Source organism: Oreochromis niloticus, linkage group LG19, assembly GCF_001858045.2.
Source record: "Oreochromis niloticus isolate F11D_XX linkage group LG19, O_niloticus_UMD_NMBU, whole genome shotgun sequence".
Lineage (NCBI taxonomy): Eukaryota > Metazoa > Chordata > Actinopteri > Cichliformes > Cichlidae > Oreochromis > Oreochromis niloticus.
In genome coordinates, this window is record NC_031983.2 from 3242226 (window position 1) to 3265224 (window position 22999).

The 22999-nt window shown below is 40.3% G+C and overlaps 1 protein-coding gene across 2 annotated transcripts; it reads right to left on the reverse strand.

Moving 5' to 3' along the window:
• Positions 1-773: 773 nt before the first annotated feature.
• On the reverse strand, positions 774-15259 carry hhipl1 (HHIP-like 1). 2 transcript variants are annotated; one of them, XM_005477706.4, is made up of 9 exons: positions 14903-15258; positions 13282-13928; positions 12940-13083; positions 12185-12513; positions 11033-11159; positions 8972-9117; positions 8775-8856; positions 1939-2021; positions 774-1833 (listed from the first exon to the last, which is right to left on the reverse strand). In XM_005477706.4, the coding sequence occupies exons 1-9, from the start codon at positions 15188-15190 to the stop codon at positions 1265-1267; spliced, it is 2415 nt and encodes an 804-aa protein (XP_005477763.1). In that variant the 5' UTR covers positions 15191-15258; the 3' UTR covers positions 774-1264. The 2 variants fall into 2 exon arrangements, with proteins under 2 accessions (XP_005477763.1, XP_005477764.1); XM_005477707.4 differs by lacking the exons at positions 774-1833; positions 1939-2021 and adding an exon at positions 2282-3247 and having other exon boundaries at positions 14903-15259.
• Between the last annotated feature and the right edge of the window lie 7740 nt (positions 15260-22999).

Consider the following 22999-nt stretch of genomic DNA (forward strand, 5'->3'; position numbering starts at 1 on the left):
TATTACCGCTCCAGGACCTTAAGCTCAGCAAAGCGCCAAATCCATCTATTCTCTGATTGGATTGTTAAATTTGTGATTGACATGACATTGACCAATAAGCTGAAAGGAAGAAAAGTCTGGTCAAAATTCGTACTTGTAAATTGAAATTTCACACACAAGCGAGGGACCTTCAACGCAGAGTTTTATATGTGATGTTGGATCCGCAGATTCGTCATTTTCACCGAGTGGTCGTCTCTGTTATCCACTTTGGCAAGATTAAAGACCTCAAAAAAGGTCTCCATCTCCAGCTCATGCAATTGCATACACGTATCAATATTATCTTCATAATAGTCACAGTTTAACATGGGCAGCTGCTGCTTAATGTAAGGTAAAGTTATCAAGATATTCTGCACAAAATAAGCAGATGTAGCCTGTTTCTTCAGCACAGGGCTTCTGGAGCTCAAATACGTTAAATATAGAAACACATTAAATGTCTTTTCATGAGGCTCCCATTACTGGAAAAATCTATGCCATCTCTGAGAATGACTTTGTGGAGTTCCAGAATGGAAGAAAAGCTAAAGCGAGGTAATTTATGTAAAGAACAGTGATTATGTCAGGCTTTTATCTTTGATAGTCTTTGAGATAATCATCTTCAAATATTGCATCAGATTTCACATGTAAAAGGTTTCTGGTATGCCTCTTTGCTCTAAGGCTTTTATTCAGTTCACCTTTATATTACATTAAGTGGGGACTCATTGTTTATTCCTCCCCCCAAAAAATTGAGACACAAAATATACATTCAAATTTTAATATTACACTGTAAAGTCAAACTTTTATAACCCAATAATAAAATCCAATGTATTCACTTATCAATGAAAAGTACTGAAGGAAAAACCTTATGTGTAATTAAATTGTTATACTATATCTTAATGCACTCTGACTGATACTATAAGATCCATTATTTTGAACAAAGGACTGTCTTTATTATCTTATTAAATTATAACTGTTCATTTGTCTCAGTATACACACTATCCTGCTTTAGATTATTGAAATGTATGCATTTGCTTGTGAGCTTTACTTAAAAATACTCTTAAGTAGTTATCATGTTCATTGTATTGTACTACATATAACAAAACTGTAGTTTTAGATTACATTACTGTTTATTTCTTGTTGCTGTGGGAAATAGAATAGCTGTCTGCATTGTGTTGTGATTTTTTTTAAATGGTTTTTTAAACAGGAGATTAACTCTTTCATAATTGCACTTGACTTAATACTAGTTAAACTTTTAAACTTCTGCAACATCTGCAACATATGATGAGTTGCCACAGATCACACCAGCATCTTCATAGTGGGCACAGTTATGTGTCCCCACACCAGCATGTCTGCAATCTAAAAGGCTGGATTCAGTGCCTACACACTGAACATCATCTAGAAGAATCCGCAAATCCTTTCCCTCACCAAACTCAGAGTTCTTAGCTGCTTTCAGAGCATGTTGGAAACCAAGCTGCCGGCAAACCACTCCAGCATTGACAAGGGTCCACAGGTCATCACACACGGTGCCCCATTCCCCATTAATGTAGATCTCTACACGTCCACGGTCATTCCTTGCATCCCCAGCCAGTCTCACTGCTCCCTTCTGGATGTGAGGTACACTTTCCAATTTGGATTTGTTCTTCCTACGCCGGTCTTTACGCCTTGAATTTTTGGTTGGTTTGGAAGTACCTCTGGCTGGTACAGGAGTAGTCAGGCTTGCTTCTAGTTTGCCTAGATGATCGCTTAGCTCTTGGCGCCACTGATAGGATTCAGTGGATTGTTGGTCAAAGTTTTCATTCGCCAGGTCAATGCCAACCAGAGCTAATGGAAGATGATGAAACAATATCGACCAAATGATATTATAAAAACGGAGACAGCTGGTTGATCATTTTAGTTTGTGTGAAGAAAATTTGTATGTGAACTCACTTTCTTGAGGAACAAACTTGATGAGATTACTTTTTACTCTCACTGGAAGAGGGTCGTAGTGGCACTGTCTTGGTGGAGCACGTCTAAAACACAATGAAAAATAACCGTTTGTTGATAGATTCTCTGTTTATTTTTATTTAACCATTGACAGTCTGTTTTTAACAGTCAAGATCCATATAATAGAACAGACACGGTGATAAAGGAGGAGTTAGGTTCCTTTTATTGCTTCTCTTTGCTGTCCTTTAACATTTATTGTCCTTTTGGAAATTGACCATACCAAGGAATCATTGTCATCTGTGCAGACCAGCATTGCATTGACTGTTGCGGTTTAAGAGGGGTCAGCTTTAAGGGAGTCGTGAAATTTCCTCCCCATATGAACACAGCAACAATTACTAAAAACTACTCTTCCATCTATTTACTGACTTCGTTATTAATTAAGAACCTGACATTAATAACCTGAATTACTCTCCCAAATTAATAAATTTTTCTCAGTGATTCCATTCAAACTTACACCTAAATTGATTCATTTGTTAGACTTCAACATCATAAGGTTCAACTGGAAAAACAAAAAAGCCAAATTCTCTCCACTCACCAGAAAAATGTAATGGGGGTCTTGAGGCACCTAATTTTTTACTATCTAGCTAATCATATTACAATATATTATGAAGCCCACAACTCATGAAGAGAATTGGAACAAATACATTGCAATCACACCAAACTTCCAGACCTCGTCTTTATTACTGTTTCTATTAAATGCCACAACTGTTTCACAAACCTGTTGATCTCTTCCACTCTGACAGATTACAAATGTAGTCTCCCTGTAGTCTCTCTCTAGTTTGGCACAATCCACACTTTCAGATTAACAACTCTTCACATTAGCAATGGGAGCAGAAAGGAATCACACATCTCCATCAAATCTTTCAATTTAATATTCTCATGTTAGCCTCTAATCTTTTTCAAAGATTCTGATTAGACAACAAAAATGTTCTTTGTTCAAAACACAGTTAAGAAGAGAATTCCTATACTTCACAACCCCACATTTGTAAAAGAGATCTCAACTCTTTCCCCCTCTTACAACTGAACTGACAGATGTTGAGACCTGCAGCTGAAGATGAGGCACTGAAACGGTTTATATGAGAAACAGAAAAGTCCCAGGGCTGCTCAGTCACTAACTAATGTTACCGTTAGTTAATGTTAGGGTGGAGAAGCTGGACTCTTCTTCAGATCTTGTGCAGACCTGATTATGGTATGTGTGCAAAGAGCACATATTCAGCTCTGCCAAGAGCAGAGTTTCTGTCTCTCTCCACATCTGTAAGAAGAGTAACACCAAATAAAAAAAACAAAAGTGCACTTCAGCAATCCCTCATTCATTTCAGATTTAATGCAGGAAGATGCATTATTGAGATTAGTGAAAATGTTCTCACTGTATTTTTACCTTTCCATCCTCTGATACAAATGACTAGAACGTATTTTGGAGACTTGATCACAGGTCTTGATTGATAGTATGCACATGTGGGCTGTCGAGTAGCTAGGAATGCTTCAGTGACTGAATCTTACTGAATATACAGTGGCTTGCAAAAGTATTCGGCCCCCTTGAACTTTTCCACATTTTGCCACATTACAGCCACAAACATGAATCAATTTTATTGGAATTCCACGTGAAAGACCAATACAAAGTGGTGCACACGTGAGAAGTGGAAGAAAAATCATACGTGATTCCAAACATTTTTTACAAATAAATAACTGAAAAGTGGGGTGTGCATAATTATTCAGCCCTCTGAGTCAATACTTTGTAGAACAAGGGCGTAGATTTGGTTTTGGCATTGGTGGGGATGGATGATTCAACCACCAAACCCTGCCCTGTTTCTTTTTTTTCCCCTTTTTGTCTTTGCTTCTTGATAAAAAAGGAGAAATATACTTGCCTACATGTGCTATTCTACAGGGTGGGCCATTTATATGGATACACCGTAATAAAATGGGAATGGTTGGTGATATTAAAGTCCTGTTTGTGGCACATTAGTATATGTGAGGCGGAAAACTCCTCAAGATGGGTGGTGACCATGGTGGCCATTTAGAAGTTGGCCATCTTGGATACAACTTTTGTTTTTTCAATAGGAAGAGGGCCATGTGACACATCAAACTTATTGGTAATGTCACAAGAAAAACAATGGTGTGCTTGGTTTCAACGTAACTTTATTCTTTCATGAGTTATTTACAAGTTTCTTTGTTCACAGCCATTGACATGTCGAAGAGGTTAACACGTGAGGAGCGGATCGAAATTGTGTTGATATCTGGTGAAAGCAGTAACCGGGTCATTGCAGCAGATTTCAATGCAAGACACCCTACGAGACCACCCATCTCCCATGCTACAGTCAGCAAACTGCTTGCTAAGTTTCGTGAAACTGGTTCAGTGTTGGATTTGCCAAAATGTGGACGCAAGAAAACTGTCACCAATGAAGAAACATCAGTGGCTGTCCTAGCTTCATTCAGCAAGAGCCCACAGCGTAGCACTCGTCGCATGTCACTGGAGAGTGGCATTAGTCGAACATCCCTTCGGCGGATATTAGCTACTCACAAATGGCAACCTTACAAACTCCAGCTACTGCAGCATCTCAACGAGGGTGACCCAGATTGGCGCACAGAATTTGCAGAATGGGCAAAACAAAAACTGGAACAGGACCCTCAGTTCACGCAGAAGATTTTGTTCAGTGATGAGGCAAACTTTTATGTGAATGGTGAAGTTAACAAACAAAACCACCGCTATTGGTCTGACACTAACCCACATTGGATGGATCCCTCCAAGACTGTTGGAACAACAAAAGTGATGGTTTGGTGTGGTATATGGGGTACAGCTATCAGTGTGTGAAGAGTGGGAGAAGAGGGTTGCATTGACAATCCAACACAATGGGCAGCACATTGAATACATTTTATAAGTGGTCAGAAACTTGTAAATAACTCATGAAAGAATAAAGTTACGTTGAAACCAAGCACACCATTGTTTTTCTTGTGACATTACCAATAAGTTTGATGTGTCACATGGCCCTCTTCCTATTGAAAAAACAAAAGTTGTATCCAAGATGGCCGACTTCTAAATGGCCACCATGGTCACCACCCATCTTGAGGAGTTTGCCCCCTCACATATACTAATGTGCCACAAACAGGACTTTAATATCACCAACCATTCCCATTTTATTACGGTGTATCCATATAAGTGGCCCACCCTGTACATGCTTTTAAACCATTTAAAATTACAATTCATAGTTTTATATGTGAATTATATAATGTTAAATTACTATTAAACAAATGACTAAGTATTTTAGGCTTTAGTTTACTTCAGCCATATTCCATTTAAATCAGGTATCATACAAAAAAAAAAAAAAAAAAACAGAGTCAAGACAATAAAAGAATATGACTTTAAGGACTTAACAACATTACTTCAGTTGTAGTACACCAACATCTCTTATACATTAGCACTAAGGGAACACTGATTGACCTGGTTGTTTTTTGTCCATAAAACTACTCATCTGAGATTACCAGAAAGTAAAAGATCTCTCAGCAAAATTATGCAACATTTTAGGCACACTATTGCCCCCATCAAATCAGTGAGCTGGGATTTTTTGTTCTAAACATGAACTACTGTTACAGCAACAGACATGGACTACTGGTGGCCCACACAACAACTCAATGTCCACTATGTGAAGGAGCCAAACACATGCCTTCTCCTCTGGTTAACTGAGATAAACTGCTGGCATATTGGTTTTACATGTATACTGTCCAGTCTCTCCTGGTGGACATGGCATACAGCAGCATTGTTTAATCTCATTGGAGTCATTGTTGACCTTAGCCATGTTTTTAGTCTTCTGAGAGCACTGAAGCTTCTTTCAGCCTCAGCACATGCGTTTTATCCTCAGATTAAAATTATTATTATTAAGTGCTTGATGTGCCTCACCTTTGGCCCTGGCTCTTCCCCTCTGACTGCACTAGGACATATTGCCACCTGATAAAATAACACATTGATTCGTGCCATATAAAAAGTGAGACTTGTCAATTCAGATTCTTTGTCAAATATACACTAATGAATCATTTTACATCAGCAGCCTAACAATTGTCATGATAATAAATACTAGTTAATCTACAGCACCAAATCATCAGTCAGTAACCTGTGACCTCGCCTCTTCACCTCTGTCCGAGCTACAACAAGGCAGAGCTGCCTTTGTCACCTGATAAATAACAGTGAGACATTCCAAATACATGCAGTCACACATGTGCTTCAAATACAGTAATGAACCAACAAGTCATCATCCAATTTCACCTGTGATCTTGTATCACCATTACTCTGAGCTTTGTGTTGGTTCTTCTGTCACCTGACAAATAGGACATACATGACAATAAGAATAAAATGTGTAGCTGCTTCAGTGTTTCTGTCAATTTGTGCAGATCTTGACTCATCACTAATGTTTGTAGGGTGAGTGCATTTTTAAAACAATTTGTGCAAACTGCACTACAAGGTGGAATATTTGCAAAATCATGACTACCTCATGATATATTGTCTCAAAAATGAACCCTATGAATATGTCATTACCATTAGGATGAAATTATTGTGTCACCAACATTTTATCGTTAGACATACAATTTTAACAGCCTCTGTAAACTAATATCCTAGCTTGCTCGAGGCTGACAGTTTCAATCAAAATTAGAAATGCTACTCTGGGAGACTGAGATAACTAATAGTGCTGCATGTTGTGCATTTAGTTTCCAAAACACGTTATTCATGGTTACATACAATTTTAGACTGATGTGGGCCAAAGCCTAGCATAGCCTGTAACGTTATTAAGACGGACACATTTTATGAGTTAACTTGGCTTTAGGTGACTTACAGGTTTCTTTGAAAAATACTTTCTTATATCCAGGTTCTTCCTTTGTGCTGCCATCCTCCTCTCCTCACAGCGCAGGCTTGCCGCTGCTAAAACTAAACAGAGCTCCCTGAAAGGCACAGCCAATCACATTGGCCATATTTGTCACATCAGGTAGGACTCCAGTAGAGAATGTAATTTAACTCTTTCTGCACCGCTGGGTGAATGAGCCGTTGACAGATCATTTTTTTCTTTCTATTAGGTTTTTTTTTTTTTTTTTTCCCTCGAAGAGATCAAATTATTGGTGGGGACAATTCAATAATCGCTGGATATGGGTGGGGACATGTCCCTTCCGTCCATGCCAAATCTACGCCCTTGTTGTAGAACCACCTTTTGCTGCAATTACAGCTGCCAGTCTTCTAGGGTATGTCTCTACCAGCGTTGCACATCTACAGACTGAAATCCTTGCCCATTCTTCTTTGCAAAACAGCTCCAGCTCAGTCAGATTAGATGGACAGCGTTTGTGAACAGCAGTTTTCAGATCTTGCCACAGATTCTCGATTGGATTTAGATCTGGACTTTGACTGGGCCATTCTAACACATGGATATGTTTTGTTTTAAACCATTCCATTGTTGCCCTGGCTTTATGTTTAGGGTCGTTGTCCTGCTGGGAGGTGAACCTCCACCCCAGTCTCAAGTCTTTTGCAGACTCCAAGAGGTTTTCTTCCAAGATTGCCCTGTATTTGGCTCCATCCATCTTCCCATCAACTCTGACCAGCTTCGCTGTCCCTGCTGAAGAGAAGCACCCCCAGAGCATGATGCTGCCACCACCATATTTGACAGTGGGGATGGTGTGTTCAGAGTGATGTGCAGTGTTAGTTTTCCGCCACACATAGCGTTTTGCATTTTGGCCAAAAAGTTCCATTTTGGTCTCATCTGACCAGAGCACCTTCTTCCACATGTTTGCTGTGTCCCCCACATGGCTTGTGGCAAACTGCAAACGGGACTTCTTATGGTTTTCTGTTAACAATGGCTTTCTTCTTGCCACTCTTCCATAAAGGCCAACTTTGTGCAGTGCATGACTAATAGTTGTCCTATGGACAGATTCCCCCACCTGAGCTGTAGATCTCTGCAGCTCGTCCAGAGTCACCATGGGCCTCTTGGCTGCATTTCTGATCAGCGCTCTCCTTGTTCGGCCTGTGAATTTAGGTGGACGGCCTTGTCTTGGTAGGTTTACAGTTGTGCCATACTCCTTCCATTTCTGAATGATGGCTTGAACAGTGCTCTGTGGGATGTTCAAGGCTTGGGAAATCTTTTTGTAGCCTAAGCCTGCTTTAAATTTCTCAGTAACTTTATCCCTGACCTGTCTGGTGTGTTCTTTGGACTTCATGGTGTTGTTGCTCCCAATATTCTCTTAGACAACCTCTGAGGCCGTCACAGAGCAGCTGTATTTGTACTGACATTAGATTACACACAGGTGCACTCTATTTAGTCATTAGCACTCATCAGGCAATGTCTATGGGCAACTGACTGCACTCAGACCAAAGGGGTCTGAATAATTACGCACACCCCACTTTTCAGTTATTTATTTGTAAAAAATGTTTGGAATCATGTATGATTTTCGTTCCACGTCTCACGTGTACATCACTTTGTATTGGTCTTTCACCTGGAATTCCAATAAAATTGATTCATGTTTGTGGCTGTAATATGACAAAATGTGGGAAAGTTCAAGGGGGCCGAATACTTTTGCAAGCCACTGTATATCTATGTACAGATGTTTGCATGAACGCGGTTTCTCTGTACCTGACAAAGTTAACTGAACAAAAATAATTGAAAGGGAAACAGTGTGCAGTGTGGTTATACCTTCTCTACAAAGATGTTTCTCCCTTTAAACAACCTGTCATTGATTCAGGTGAGTTTGTCTAAATTAATATTGATTTCATTTAAAACAAACTGAAAATAATGAGTAATTCTATCACTCACCTTGAGGGATCGATCACTTTATAAACGACTCCTGAAGGTGATGTAGCACTTGGTATTGCAGTGGACATGAAGTATAGCTCACCTGAAAGGAATAACATATTTAAAGAATATTACACAAAACATTCATTTGAACTCCTAAAACAGCTAAAAACACTACAGAAAAACAATAACTGTGAGATTGTGAGATGATTCATTACCAGATTCATCCTCAGCAAAGGAGATGATGTATTGGTGATAGTTGTTGATAAGTCCAGGAAAGGCACAGGTTAGCCCCACCCCCATACATATCTCATTGTATTTCCAGTTTCCTGTTTTTTTGTCCTCCTGCAGGCTCATCAAACGCCTGGAACATATATAAAGTCCATGATTCCTAATGTGTAGGCACTTTATGCTTTTTTGTATTTTTAATTTCACACCCCTCAGTACCAGTTACTTCTGCATTTTTAGAGTACTTCTGAATTCCTTCATATGACTATAGTACATTTGGTACAATGCACATTGGAGTGTTGGATAAGACATGAAAGTTACAGAAGACCTGATGTTAACCTCTGATATTGAGAAGGTATGGTGGTGTCAGGGACTAGAAAGAGAGACTATATTTCTCCCATGTTGGCTTCTCTTCATTGGCTCCCTGTTAAATCCAGAATCAAATTTAAAACCATCTCCTCAAGGTCTCGAATAATCAGGTCCATCATATAGTACCATTGTGGCGGAGGTGTGGTCCCTGGCGTAGCTGCAGGGGAGGGGTGGAGCGGTGAGCTCAGGGGGGTGGTACCGGGAGGCAGGTGAGCCACAGGTGGTGGCCATTGTGTCATGAGTGTCTTCCTTCTGTGTGTCTATATAGTGACGGCAGAGTCGAGCGGGAGACTGGCTGGACCGGAACGAGCTGTCACGGTGCTTTATTATTATAAATAAACACTTGATCATGAGCCAAAACGGTGTGTGTGTGTCGCATACTTCACAACCATCACCCATCACCCCAATAGAGCATTTCGCTTTACTTGCAGTTCCTAGACCAGGGGTGTCCAAGTCCAGTCCTCGAGGGCCGGTGTCCTGCAGGTTTTAGATGTGTCCTTGATCCAACACAGCTGATTTAAATGGCTAAATGACCCCCTCAACATGTCTTGAATTTCTCCAGAGACCTGGTAATGTAGATTCAGGTGTGTTGACCCAGCAGACCTAAAACCTGCAGGACACCGACCCTCGAGGCCTGGACTTGGACACCCCTGTCCTAGACTATTTAAAAGTAAAATGGGAGCATAGCCTTCAGCTTTAAGCCTCGTCTTCTGTGGAACCAGCCCCCAGTTTGGATTCGGGAGACAGGCAACTTTTCTACTTTTAAAATTATACTCAAGACCTTTCTTTTTGATAAAGGATATAGTTAGGTGACCTTGTTTAGGCTTTAGTTTAGGCTGCTAGGATGATGCACCCATGGTGAGTTAAGTATTTTTTCTTCACTCACCTTTTCACTCACTACACCACTCTGCATTTAATCATTAGTTATTATGAATCTCTGGCTGTTTTCCACAACTTGTGTTTTATCCTGTCTTCTTCCCATCAGCCCCCTCCAGTTGCAGCAGATGGCTGCTCCTCCTTGACCCTGGTTCTGCCGGAGGTTTCTTCCTGTTAAAATTGAGTTTTTCCTTCCCACTGTCACCAAGTGCTTGCTTAGTTGGGCTTAGTATCTTGCCCAACAACTCTTCCACACATGGAGAGAAGCAGGGACTCAAACTGGCAGATGAGCCCCTCTATTTCAGTCACATCGCTGCCATCCTATTACAATATAAAAGTATTTTTATTCCCTAAAATAGGTGGACTTTCTGAAAGTCTACAGAAAAGGTTAAGATTAGGATCTTTGAGTAAGACTTGTGAAGTTGTTCTATTGTACTAGCAAGGCTACTATTCAGCTATGAAGACTATTCCAAAGAGGATTAGTCTTGATAAGTGAATCAATGTTGATTTTGATGGATGAACCAATACTGAAACAATGGTGACCTGAAGAAGAGAAGGCATTTCATTTTATTTGGTGAGGAACTTGGTTCAGCAGAGGATGATTTTTTCAAGTAGCTGTAGGAATGATATTGTGCCATTTCTGAAATCCTAGGATGCGAATGAAGTTGCATGAAACACAGCAATCGATTTTTTTGGGCAGACATAACACTGCATTAATTTCACAAATGATTGGTATTTCACTACTGTTATCAACATAAAAATAAATGTTTTAAACAATAAAATAATATCTTTCAAGTGAAGCCTACCCACTCATGAAGTCTCCAAATATATAAATGCCATTCAGGTTGGGGTATTCACAACCTCGATACACATAACCACCAGTGACTGACTTGCCCATCTTATGAGGATATGCATAAACAGGCAGGACATCATCTGTGAAAAAATGGAAAAAGGTAATTAACTGCATTATTATGGATCTCCATTATCAGAGCATCAGAACAGGATGTGCAATTTTAGCCATTTTAAATACATCTTAGTTCAACACAGGGTTGGGTTCATTCAAGTACCAACAAAAGATTTGCCATCTATATTTGACTGATAAGCTAAATTTAATTCTGAATTTTTAAGCAAATATTTATTTCATTCCTAATTAAGAGTGATTTTGAATACAAACTGCCATTATTTTGAAAAATGTATGACCTGATTCAGAAGAAGAAATGTGTGGGGAAACAGTGACAATGTAACGGTGACAGTGAAAGAGTAACTGTCTCTGTTGAACAAGACATTTATGTCAACTATTCAGCAACTGTATGATGTCTTTGTTCATACAAAAACTGCAAAATATACTCATCATCCATGCTTGTTAATGCAAATTTCTAATCAGCCAGTCATGACAGTAGCTTAATGGATTCGGCACGTAGACACAGTCAAAACAACCAGCTGAAATTCAAATCAAGCATCAGAATGAAGAAGTAATTACTTTGGATATGGCATAGTTATTGATGCCAGATAAGGCAGTTGGACTAGTTCAGAAACTATTGACAAATTCGGATTTTTCTACATAACATTGGCTAACCAAAATAAAAGAATGGAAAAAAAGTTGCCTGAAGTGACGAGTGATGATTTTGGATGGTAGGCTGGTGGCAGTGGTATAATGGTGTGGAGAATATTTCCTTGGTTCACCTTTTGCTCCTTCACACCAACTGAGCATTGTTTAACTGCCACAGGCTAATTTCTTGATGCATGCTCAATCTTCCAGGTAAGAAAACACAGAAAGTTGATTTCGCCATAAGAATTAACGCACTTCTGAGTGCAAAATGGTGACTGGTCTGAGACTAATGTAGACTGATTATGCACTTTTTAATGCAATGGATAAATTACACAGACAAATCTTTTAAAGTTCTGTTCTTCTCTATACTGTTTGCCATAACAATAATACATTGCTGTAGCATACCTACCTAATGAACTGTTGGCACAGAGTTTCTTATCGTAGCAAGAGAAGCCTTCTTTAGCTCTCCAGCCATAATTTCGACCTTTCTCGATTATATCGATTTCCTCGAACTTGTTCTGGCCTACATCCCCACAGAAGATACGCCCTTTGCCATCTTTGGTCCATGGATCACCCCGGTCCACCGAACACCTCCACATATTGCGAACACCGTAAGCATAAACCTCCGGACGTGCTCCCTGCTCATGTATAAACGGGTTATCTGGAGGAATTCTGTACAATGGACCTCTCTGGTTGTCATCCACATCAATTCGAAGTACTTTACCCAAGAGAGCTGACCTACAACATAAAAAATGTTAATCTTTCACTACATATTGATTGATAGGGTTTCAGCTCTCATTTTCCAGTTTTAAACAGCAATACCATCAGTACTTTCATCCTCTCTTCTGTTTAACAGACACACATAACAGTTCTCACTGTATATTTTTGTATAGTTGCCATGTTTATCTTTAAAACATGCAAAAAAAAAGATTTTTGCTGTTTTTGCAATTTCTTACTGGACATGAACTGAACATAATTTTCAACAGATTGTAATGAAGGTCATACTGTCATAACAACATGCCTATAAAGAAAGTACGTGGTAGATTTTTTTCATCTAAAATGTCAAGAAACATACAAGAACTGATTATACATTCAAATTAGCTATTGTACATTTTAATGTATACATTTTTTAAATTTTCATTTGTCTAATTATGAGCTCCTTACTTGTTCTGAGCATTCCCATATTTCCCAAATGGGTCTCCTGCCATACCACCATCACCTGTGAAAATATACAAGTACCCATCATCTGCAAATAGCAGCTGCCCGCCATTATGGTTGGATGCTGGTTCATCAATCTCCAGAATAACTCTAAAAGGAACATGTGGATACAAGAAATAAGGAATAGATTAAAACAAATTTACACAAAAAGCACAAAAGAATTGGTATAAACCACTTGTTTCTCTCTGATAATGGTCAGTATGACAAAAAGTATAAAACTGCAAAACAGTTCAGGTTTTAGAAGAAGGTGGTACTTTTTGCTATCCAAGTACAACAGTTCATACCTACCGCTCAGAGCTGTGGTCCACCTCATTCATGTCATTGGCTGATACATGGAACTCACTGATTCTGATTCTCTCATCAAAACCCACCTCCACTGAGTAATACACATACAGCTTCCCGTTGTACTTGTATTTGGGGTGAAAGGCGAGTCCAAGAAAGCCTCTCTCATCACCTTCCCATGATGACGTTAGCACAACCTGGGTAATGTTCAGAAATGGTCTCTCCAGCTTGGACCTATCTGGAAGATAGGTCCACACCAGGCCGACTTGTTCTGCCACAAAGAATCTATGTGTGCCATCATTGGCATGCACCATAGCTAATGGATTCTGGAGACCATTGGCCACTTCTTCCAGGCACAGCTGCAGACAGCCATTTGAGTTCACCTGAATGCCACCCAGGTTCTGAGTGAGTCGCTGGTTGTTAAGCAGATATGGATAACAGTAGTCCTTGTCTTGTAACTCCAGGTAATGGCAGAGACTGGTCTGATTTTCTCTGACGTTTGCTATATGTGGGTCACCAGACAAGAAAGGAATGGTGAAAGAACACTTATTCCAAAACTGAAAGCAGTATTCAGAACAGAGGCCTGGGATGGTCCTGAGCGGGGTGCTTGGATCCTCAGCATCAAAGAGGTGAGCTGCATAGGGAGAACACTCCTGAGATCAGACAGATGGAGGAAAAGAGGAGACAAGCAACACATGAAGAGACATGCAACAAGAAGGAACAGTTAGTGCCACTTGTACCGTGTAAAGTGGTCTTTAAACCTGCATTGGTCGTTTTTGTTACATTGATTACAACATGAACAAGTTAAAAATACAATTTGACATTATGTGTCCTTTATATAAATCTTGGTCCAATACTCTGTTCTCTTGGGGAACAGAGTACCTACTTGTTCTTCCATTGCCCATTCTTTCCTGCTGAGCAAAGTCTTATATAAAAGCTTCTCTTGTGAAATATTATTAGTGGTGTCAGTGAACTAAACCAGTAAAGTTGTGGGCCATAACACAAAATATTATTGAGCTTAAAAAACTAAAATGGTGACACCAGCAATTTCTTAATGTTAATAAAGTTCATTCAGTCCTAATGACTAAAGGAGATATATAGAAAAGATATATAACTTTAGTCTTGACCCATATTGATCTGCATACATAGAATGATATGTCATGGTCTGGGTAAATTTTGCAAAGAACCAGGGTTCTCCCTGTGCACTTTAACTACCTTGTATTTGGACAATTGAATACATAATGGTAAATGAATATTAATTTTAAGAATTAATAATAATATACTTCGTTAATACATACTTGCAAAGCAAGATTACTGCGGGTTATTATATTGAGATATGCCTGTAGATGATTCGCAGCATAATTCCATGTATTTTCTATAGACTGCATTACCAGTAATGACAGAACATAAATAAACTAGATTTTCAGAAAAATCTTTGATAGCCTTTACTGTACAGCTTTCAGTGTACAGCTTTCAAAGTCTTCATGACAATTTTGTTTTTAACTAAAGACACCATATTGCTTTGTTGTTTTTCTTCTTTTGCTCTTTTTACAGGAGTTGTTTTGTTTGGCCAGTGTAATGGTAGGTCCTGGACTCAGCCAACCGACCTTTGTCCATGTGTTCCTACCTGGCAGAGCAAGTCGAAGATGAACCCGGCACAGCTGGCATATCCACTGTAGTCAAAATTATCCATAATCTGGTAGTATTTAGACATCAGCTCCTGGTCTTTCTGATAATCACAGCAGCCAAATTCCTTGTACATTATACAAAATTCCAGCTCTCTCTGCGGTCGGAAGGGCGGTTTAAAATCCAAACATTGCGGGTGTAACATCACAGGTGCAAAACATAGTGTCAAAAACGACAGAGTAGACCAGAGCCACAGATGGCTGGTGATTTTTCCACAACACCGCTCCATTACGGCCCACGCTGCATGACATGGGAGGAAAGATTTTTCGAAAGAGGCTTCCCGTGTGGACTCTGATCATTCGCATTGCTCAACGCTCTGACGTGGTGAAGCGCAAGTCTGCGTTTATTTTTGCTCGACGAGTTTTAAGCAGTTTGAATTTACAAACAAAATGTCAAAATACAGTCATTGTAGTAAATACTGCATCAGTTATGCACAACATTTTTTTTTCAGTACTGACGAAGCAGTCAGTCCTCCGAATCCGACTTTGCGACTGACATTATTTCATTTTGTACATCGCGGTAATAACGCATATAGTTCCAGAGGGGGGCTGAGAACGTATGCTTCTGAACGTAGAAAACAGAAAAAGTATGATGCGCAAACATGTTTTAAGTAGTTTGAATGAAGAGCTTTAAATTACACTGAAAGTGTAAAAAATAAACTCCTGTTTGCGTGAGAAGAAGATTTAGTTAACCTTCTTGTTGCCTTTGGTTGAACAATAAAGCCAAGATGTTTAATAGCAGAGAAAACGCCTTAAATTTTACTTTATCACCTTGAAACCCTATGTTCGTTTCCTAAGTTAAAACCAACATTAGATAAATTGAAATATCGTCTCTCTCCATATTTCCATTTAAGCTGTAAAACTTTTGGGTACAGAGATTGTCGTAGGCTCACTCTGAGCTAAAATCACAGTCAGTGAGTCAGTCAGGCAGACTACACACATGCAAACAAAAACACATTGTTGATTAATTTTGTTTATTACATCATGTTCCACCAGTTTTTGTAATTTTGGCTACAACACTTTCTCAGGAATTTAACCATTTTGTATTTTAAGGCCAAACATATTTTCCTTTACAACTTTGTTCCAGTACTGCCAGATCATATTTTCAATCTTCAAACACACGTCAGGATGTTGGCAGATGCTGCTGCTAAGTTTCCAAAAAGCAGATTTAGGGCAACATGAAGAAGCAGCAAGAGGAATAAGGGTACAAATAGTTTCCTGATCACTTAGTGCAGTTACATTACTCAGATGTTTACAGACTGGTTTGATAGTGATTTTCTTCCGACCTGGGTGTGTGTCCCTCTTCAATTAAATCTGCTCATAAACAGTTCTAGATATAGACTCTAAGAATCAGAGTTTCTAAAAGATCACCTGTCAAGACAATTATTTAGTACAACATTAAAGTCCCCACCAAAAACAATGTCAGAATTGGGATATTTAGTTAACCAGTGAAGTACTCGCTCCCCTAACCTGTCAATGAAAACATTATTTTCAGGTTAGGAACTGAAACCATTGTGGTGGACCACTAGAGGGCTCCACTCACACCCAGTGTTAAGGAAGTGTGTTCTTGTGTTGTGTGGCGCGATGTGTGCAGTTGATGTTGGAGAGGAATAAAGAAGGAGTGAGAAGTGAGAGCTCTGTGCCGTTAATGCTTACCTCCACATTGGTGACCCCTGACTCGAGCATGCAACGGGCCGCAGATAACGCAGACTCCGCTGCGTCCACCATATGACGGGCCATACAGGGTTCTTAAACCAGGCAACAAACATTTCATTTTGGACTTTGGCGGTCGGCAGGAGGTTGTCTCTGTTGACAGACTTAAGCAGGAGTCTGCAATCTTTTACACCCAAAGAGCCATTTGGACCCGGTTTCCACGCAAAAGAAAACACTGGGAGCCGCAAATACTTTTTGACATCTAAAATGAAGATAACACTGTATATATTGTTTTTTATCTTTATGCTTTGTGTGAACAACTAAGGTGTGCTGCTTATGAAATCCATGAAGTGCTACAGAGAAAATTACATTTTATTTACGTAATTAACACATTTTGAACTCTTAAAGAAATATAACAAAAGGAAAGACACCCAGCTGAACTAAAATGATCCATGTAGCAAACAAAAACTGTTGTCAGCTGCCACCCTTATATCGCCTTTGGGCTGTTGGAGCCTTGACCTGACTCTTAAAAAATAACTGGAAAAAAGCTCTATGCTGCTGAAAAATGAAAAATAGATATTTGCAAAATTCTGCCTAAATATGTAATTTACCTGGTTAATGCGTGCGGCGGGGCGTGGTTTGCAGCGCCGCTGCAGGGGAGGCGGACGCACCTGAGCGACACCCGCAATCACGCCTCGCCGCCTTTACGTCTGCGCTATCTATGCTGTTGTGTTGTTGGTGGTGTATGTCGGGCTGTGAGCCAGGGCCGTGCAGAGACGTTTATAGGGGCGGGTGCTCAAAGCTAAAAAAGGGCACATTGAACCAGGCTGAATAACAACAACACACATTCATCAAGAATCTAATATGGGATCGCATCATACTATATCACTGTTGTGAGGCAAAGCAAACGTAGCCTATGTTTTACCTGATGGGTACAATGTTGCTGTTGAGGGGTTGCTGCTGCTCCTGCTGCTGATAGTGCTGGAGGGCAGGGCTGTGTTGATCTGAGACTGTAGACATTAAAAAGTCCATAGGAGAGATGGTAGCTGATTAAACAAGTGTCATGAGATAATAACAAAATGCAAAGATTGGTGACAGCACTTGGAACCATAAGGCAACAAAAAACTGAGAAATAAACTAGACCCTGCCTGTGAATCACTCTTTGCCTCTCTTCCTCCTTCCATCCCCTCATTTCATCTATCACTCTCCACTTGCTGTCCATCTGAGAACAAGGCACAACTTGCTATTGCAATACACTATTGCAATACACACCAGTGTGTGAATGTGAGAGTGAATGAATAGTGGCATTGTAAAGCGCTTTGGGTGCCTTAAAAAGCGCTATATGAAATCCAATCCATTATTATTATTATTATTGTTACTATTATTTAATTATCCACACTTAACAACTCTTACACTTAATCTATAATAAAATGATGACAGAAAAATGCTATAGAAGCAAAACATTTCAGTTGTGCTTATTATTATTTTTATACTGGAATACCTCTCCAACAACTGGTACATGTGTTAATGTTACCTGTGCTCTTTGTAATCCAGCTGCTGAGGGATCCACTGCCTTTAGTAGCCTCACACAGCTCCTACTGTTTCCTCCTCATGTCCTTACCAGCCATGTCTGGACAATGTTATATTATGAGTAATAATTCAAAAAGCCATATACATAAAACACACACATGCATGCACACACAGTGACATTTTAGACCTTCTTCAGAATACTGTATATAATGTGGGCATCATGGTGCTGATCCAGAATCCTTCCCTTATTATTTATTACTAGAGCTACAATAATAAAGCAATGAGGGGAAAAAAGTAACAAATTTATAATAATGTATTTATGATGATTCCATTTGTTTCACTATCCACTCTGTGCAGGCAGAAAGCTTATTACATTTTTAAACTGTAGAGATACAATAATTTTGCTGCTGTAAAATCAGCATTTTGTCTTATTTAAAATATAAATCTAATATAATATGTTTCTTAATGTATGTTCTTTAAAATACAGCGTGTTTTTTAAAATATTATAATTATAATAATCCATTATTATGTGGACATGCATATTAGATCGTTTTAAGTGAAATATAATCCCTCCAGAAAGGCAGGAAAAGCCCTGTAACTTACTTTAAAACTAAATATGTTCCCTAAAACGGTGGACAGAGCTACAGACCCATGACAGCCTTACCCAGTGAGCCAGCAGCTATGACCAGCACTACTTGTGCAGTTAATAAAAGGACAGGTAAAGTTTGTCACGCTGTTGCACACACAGCACGCTCATTTGTTTCAGTTCGTCAGTTGCCACAAGACAGCTTACCAACGTGTACGTAATAAGCTAATACTCCTGTGTGCTTTAGACTACAGTGTGCGCTGTACACCTACTTACTGTTTTTGTCGCATCAGTCTGTGTCTCTGAGTTAATTTGTGTTTCTCCTACAGCTCCGGACCGCAAAAAATGCGCGTGCTCTTTGTGAGCTCGTTCCCGGCTCGTAACCAGCGCGTTCTGCCGTCAAGGGCGATCATTGGTTAATGGTGATCATGTGACTGATGCAAGCCAGATCCTTTTATTTAGCAAAAATGTGATTAATAGTTAAATATTATTGTTGAGGGGCACAGACAGGACTCCACACGCACACACACATTTAAAAAAAAAATAATTAAAAATTTTAAAAAAAATTGCCTCAACAAAAGGGCACTTTGGGCACCCATCAGGAAAGGGGCGGGTGCTCAAGCCCCTTCCGCCCCCCCTCTGCACGTGCCTGCTGTGAGCTGAAAAGCTACAGCCGGCTGTATGCGTACAGCAACCGTGTGTGAAAAGTGCTCAATAAAGAGATGCTCATGGAAACATCGTCGGGTCTGCCGTGATTTGTTTACAATGGGACTTCTGCTCCTGAACCTCTGTGCACAGAGTCCGCAAATCGGGGATATACGAAGTCAGTTTACTCACGGTGTTTGTCTTTATCATAGTTCACGGTGGAGAACAGCTGCTGACATAATGTGGATCCGAAGATCCGTAATTGGCCTACCTGGGGTTGAAAGTCTCGATAAATGCAGGCGTTTCGGCGGGTATACCGGCTTCCGCGAGTGTGACGCTTATTTTGAGCGATGAAAAAATAATAGAATATAATTTTATTTTTATATTTCAATATCACAATAATCTTCCAATTTAGAACTACGAGTTAAAAAGAACTAACATAAATAAAATACACTTCAGCTAAATACTTCTAATTTATTTTCCCAAACCACGCGGAGCCGCAGTATAAGGACTAAAGATCCGCATGCGGCTCCGGAGCCGCGGGTTGCCGACCCCTGGACTTAAGCCTGCACATGTTATGCAAGAGGATCAGGTGGTCCCGGCCCAGGCCCCTCGCCGCGGCCGCCCACCTGCCACCGGGCTGATGGATTCTGTTTTTTCCCCCAGGAGTGACCCACAATCAACGGAGTCCGAGTCGTCTGCAGCTTTTTCTGACCGCCAGTGCCAGCCTCGCTCCCGGGCTGGGTTGCCCTCTGTCAGTTTCCCACCCCCCAGTTCAGCCGTTCCGGCCGTTTGCTTAAGCCCCGGGTCCTGGACTAGTTCTGCTGGGTGTTCGGGGGGGGCATGTGGTGGACCACTAGAGGGCTCCACTCACACCCAGTGTTAAGGAAGTGTGTTCCTGTGTTGTGTGGCGCGATGTGTGCAGTTGATGTTGGAGAGGAATAAAGAAGGAGTGAGAACTGAGAGCTCTGTGCCGTTAATGCTTACCTCCACACCATAAACATTTACAACAATAAAAGTCACATTTGCAATGTCAAGCACTAATAGAAAATAATGACCAGTTTTGCCACATTCAGAGATCATGATTTTTCCATTAAAATGATTTTTGAGAATGAAAACAAGTGCTGAGCTTTCTGTTCCGTGAGAAATAACTCAGAGCCCCACAGCACCTTTGTCCTCTTTGGGCCTAGGCAATGCACAGTATCCACGACGTAGCTCATTTTTGGGCTCTGGCAGAACAGCTTGACATGTTTGAATGACTTCTGTCCTCTCTGTCCTTTTACTCTCAGCCATAAAAACCTTCCAGGTGAGAAAGACATTTTTCATGTGAATTGCTGGTTTCCTGATATTTTGCAAGTTGCGTGTCAAAATGGTCGACTCTCTCCTTCATGGTTTTAATGTCAGCTCAGATAAACTCAAAAAATGTTGTTGGTGTGTCCTCAACCTTTCTCCATTTGACTGTTGGGGATTCAGATGATGTAAGAGGAAGAAAGGGAAAATCCTTTTCTGTTAGTTTTGCATGTTTCCCTTGATGGTACTCGAGGGTACTCTTATCCGCAGTTCGCTTGCTAGTGGAATTATCAGTTATTAGCACCTTATGAGCTTCCATCTTTCTTTTCTCAGAGCTTTTCATTTTGTACTAGTGTTGCAAGTCCAAAAGAGTAGAAAAAAGGTAGCAATTAAGGCTCTAATGGCCCTATAACAAACAGAAATACCAGTGATTTTCATTTTCATATAGTATAATGATAGGTAAATCAGCATGAAAGCACTGAGGAAAACTCTAGTGGGATTTAAACTGTGATGTACTGATGTCCCTGACAGTGAAGTTGTGAGTGGAAAATGCAGAACGTGTGAATCTGTGGCTTGAGAGAGCGCAGCTGAGCACTAGTATTCACTAATTTGGGAGGCTGTTATCACAGAGTTGTGGTTGTATGTAGTAAAAACTAGACACATACAAAGAAAATTTGAATTACACATTTGCAACTCAGTATATTTATGTAATTATCAAATCTACAAATTTGTGAATATTTTTCCTGTAATTGTAAATTTCAAAATACAAGTCAAAATGTCACAGCCGAGGCTGGAATAGACAGACTCAGTAGCTGAACTCACACCGAGGTACAGGTTAGTGTGATTATTGTACAAAGCACAAAACTGTAAGGACAACTAGACCATGAACTATGAACAAAGATTTCCTAACTCTGTGAGTTTAACCTGAAGCTATGATTAGAAAAACATAATTAGACTGAAATAATTTACTAGAAAGGCTAAAGCTCAGGGGTATGAAGGAAAGGCATGGGCTTCAGGGAATGCAACCAGGAGTCTCAATACACTGCAAAGAGAGGAGAGTGGATTTAGTGGCTGAGTCCATACAATCCAGAGGAGCTTTAATCAATACAGGTTTGCTCTCAACAGGGGAGGTAGGAGGTGCGGGTGATGCAGCTGGGTTCTGAGAGCAGTGGAATCCATGGAATGCAATAACGGCGGCTGGAGGTCGGGCAGGTGAGGTGAGCTGACAGGACAGAGCTGCCAAGCATAAGCGAGTGACGGGAGAAAAGGTGAGTATTATCTGGGATGTAGCGTGAAAGTCGCCTGAGTGGCTGCAGAGAAAAACACAAAGTAAGTTCAGCCAGCACTAACTGTGGTTAGCAGAACACTTGGCGAAGAGCAGTGGTGAGTGCTGATCTAAAATGCCGGCATCTCAACTGCCTGCAGGTGTGAAGACACACCTATACCAACAAAACCATAACCATAATCATAATAAAATAACAAACTGAAAGTAAGTTACCATAAGTACCATTTAAAAAGTGAAGTAAAAAATATTCCTTCAACTTTAATTAGCTGAAGCTCTAACATTTAATTAAACCAAACATTTATAGCTCTAAAATGCTTTATATTTTACTAAAAAGTTAAGCCTGCCAGGTGAGCAGCCAGGCAGCATGGACACCCAAGTTTGTCAATGTAAAAGCCATATAATGAGGTCACGTAGGATTTTGAAATTCATACCAAAGTGAGACAGGTAAGTGAGGAGAGCTACGCTGTAGCAATGCCAGGACACAGCGTTGATACAGCATAGGGGTTTGTTGTGGCGGGTTGCTGGCCACCACTGTGTGGCGTTGCCCTGGGTGCAGTCGACACGGGTCCCAGGTCCCTGTGCCGGGAGTGGGAAGCGCACGCACACATGCAGCGTGCACACACTTGTGCATACACAGCAAAATTGTGTATTTGTTTGTGTACCTCTGTCCGTTTTGTCTTTTTGGTGCTGTATATCATTTGAATCTGCTTTGTTACAGAGGCAGGAGTTAGAGACCCAGTGTGTCCGTTTGACTTTTTACCCCGCCTTTTCTTTTATCTTTTGCCAATCTGGCTTGCTCCCCCTGTCCGCTCCAGCATAACAGCCACAAGACTCCACTATGGTGCTCCGCTTGGGAAAGCAAATATGTTTGGCACAACAAAGCATTCAGACCATAATTCTGATTGCTGGACAGGACAGGTTTAAAACAAACAAACAAACAAACAAATAATTCATACCATTTGGATTGATGAATTAATCCATTAAAAATGCATAGGAGCAGGCACCGATGTGTGGAAGCCACCATGTGGCTTGTGAATACAGTGGACATGA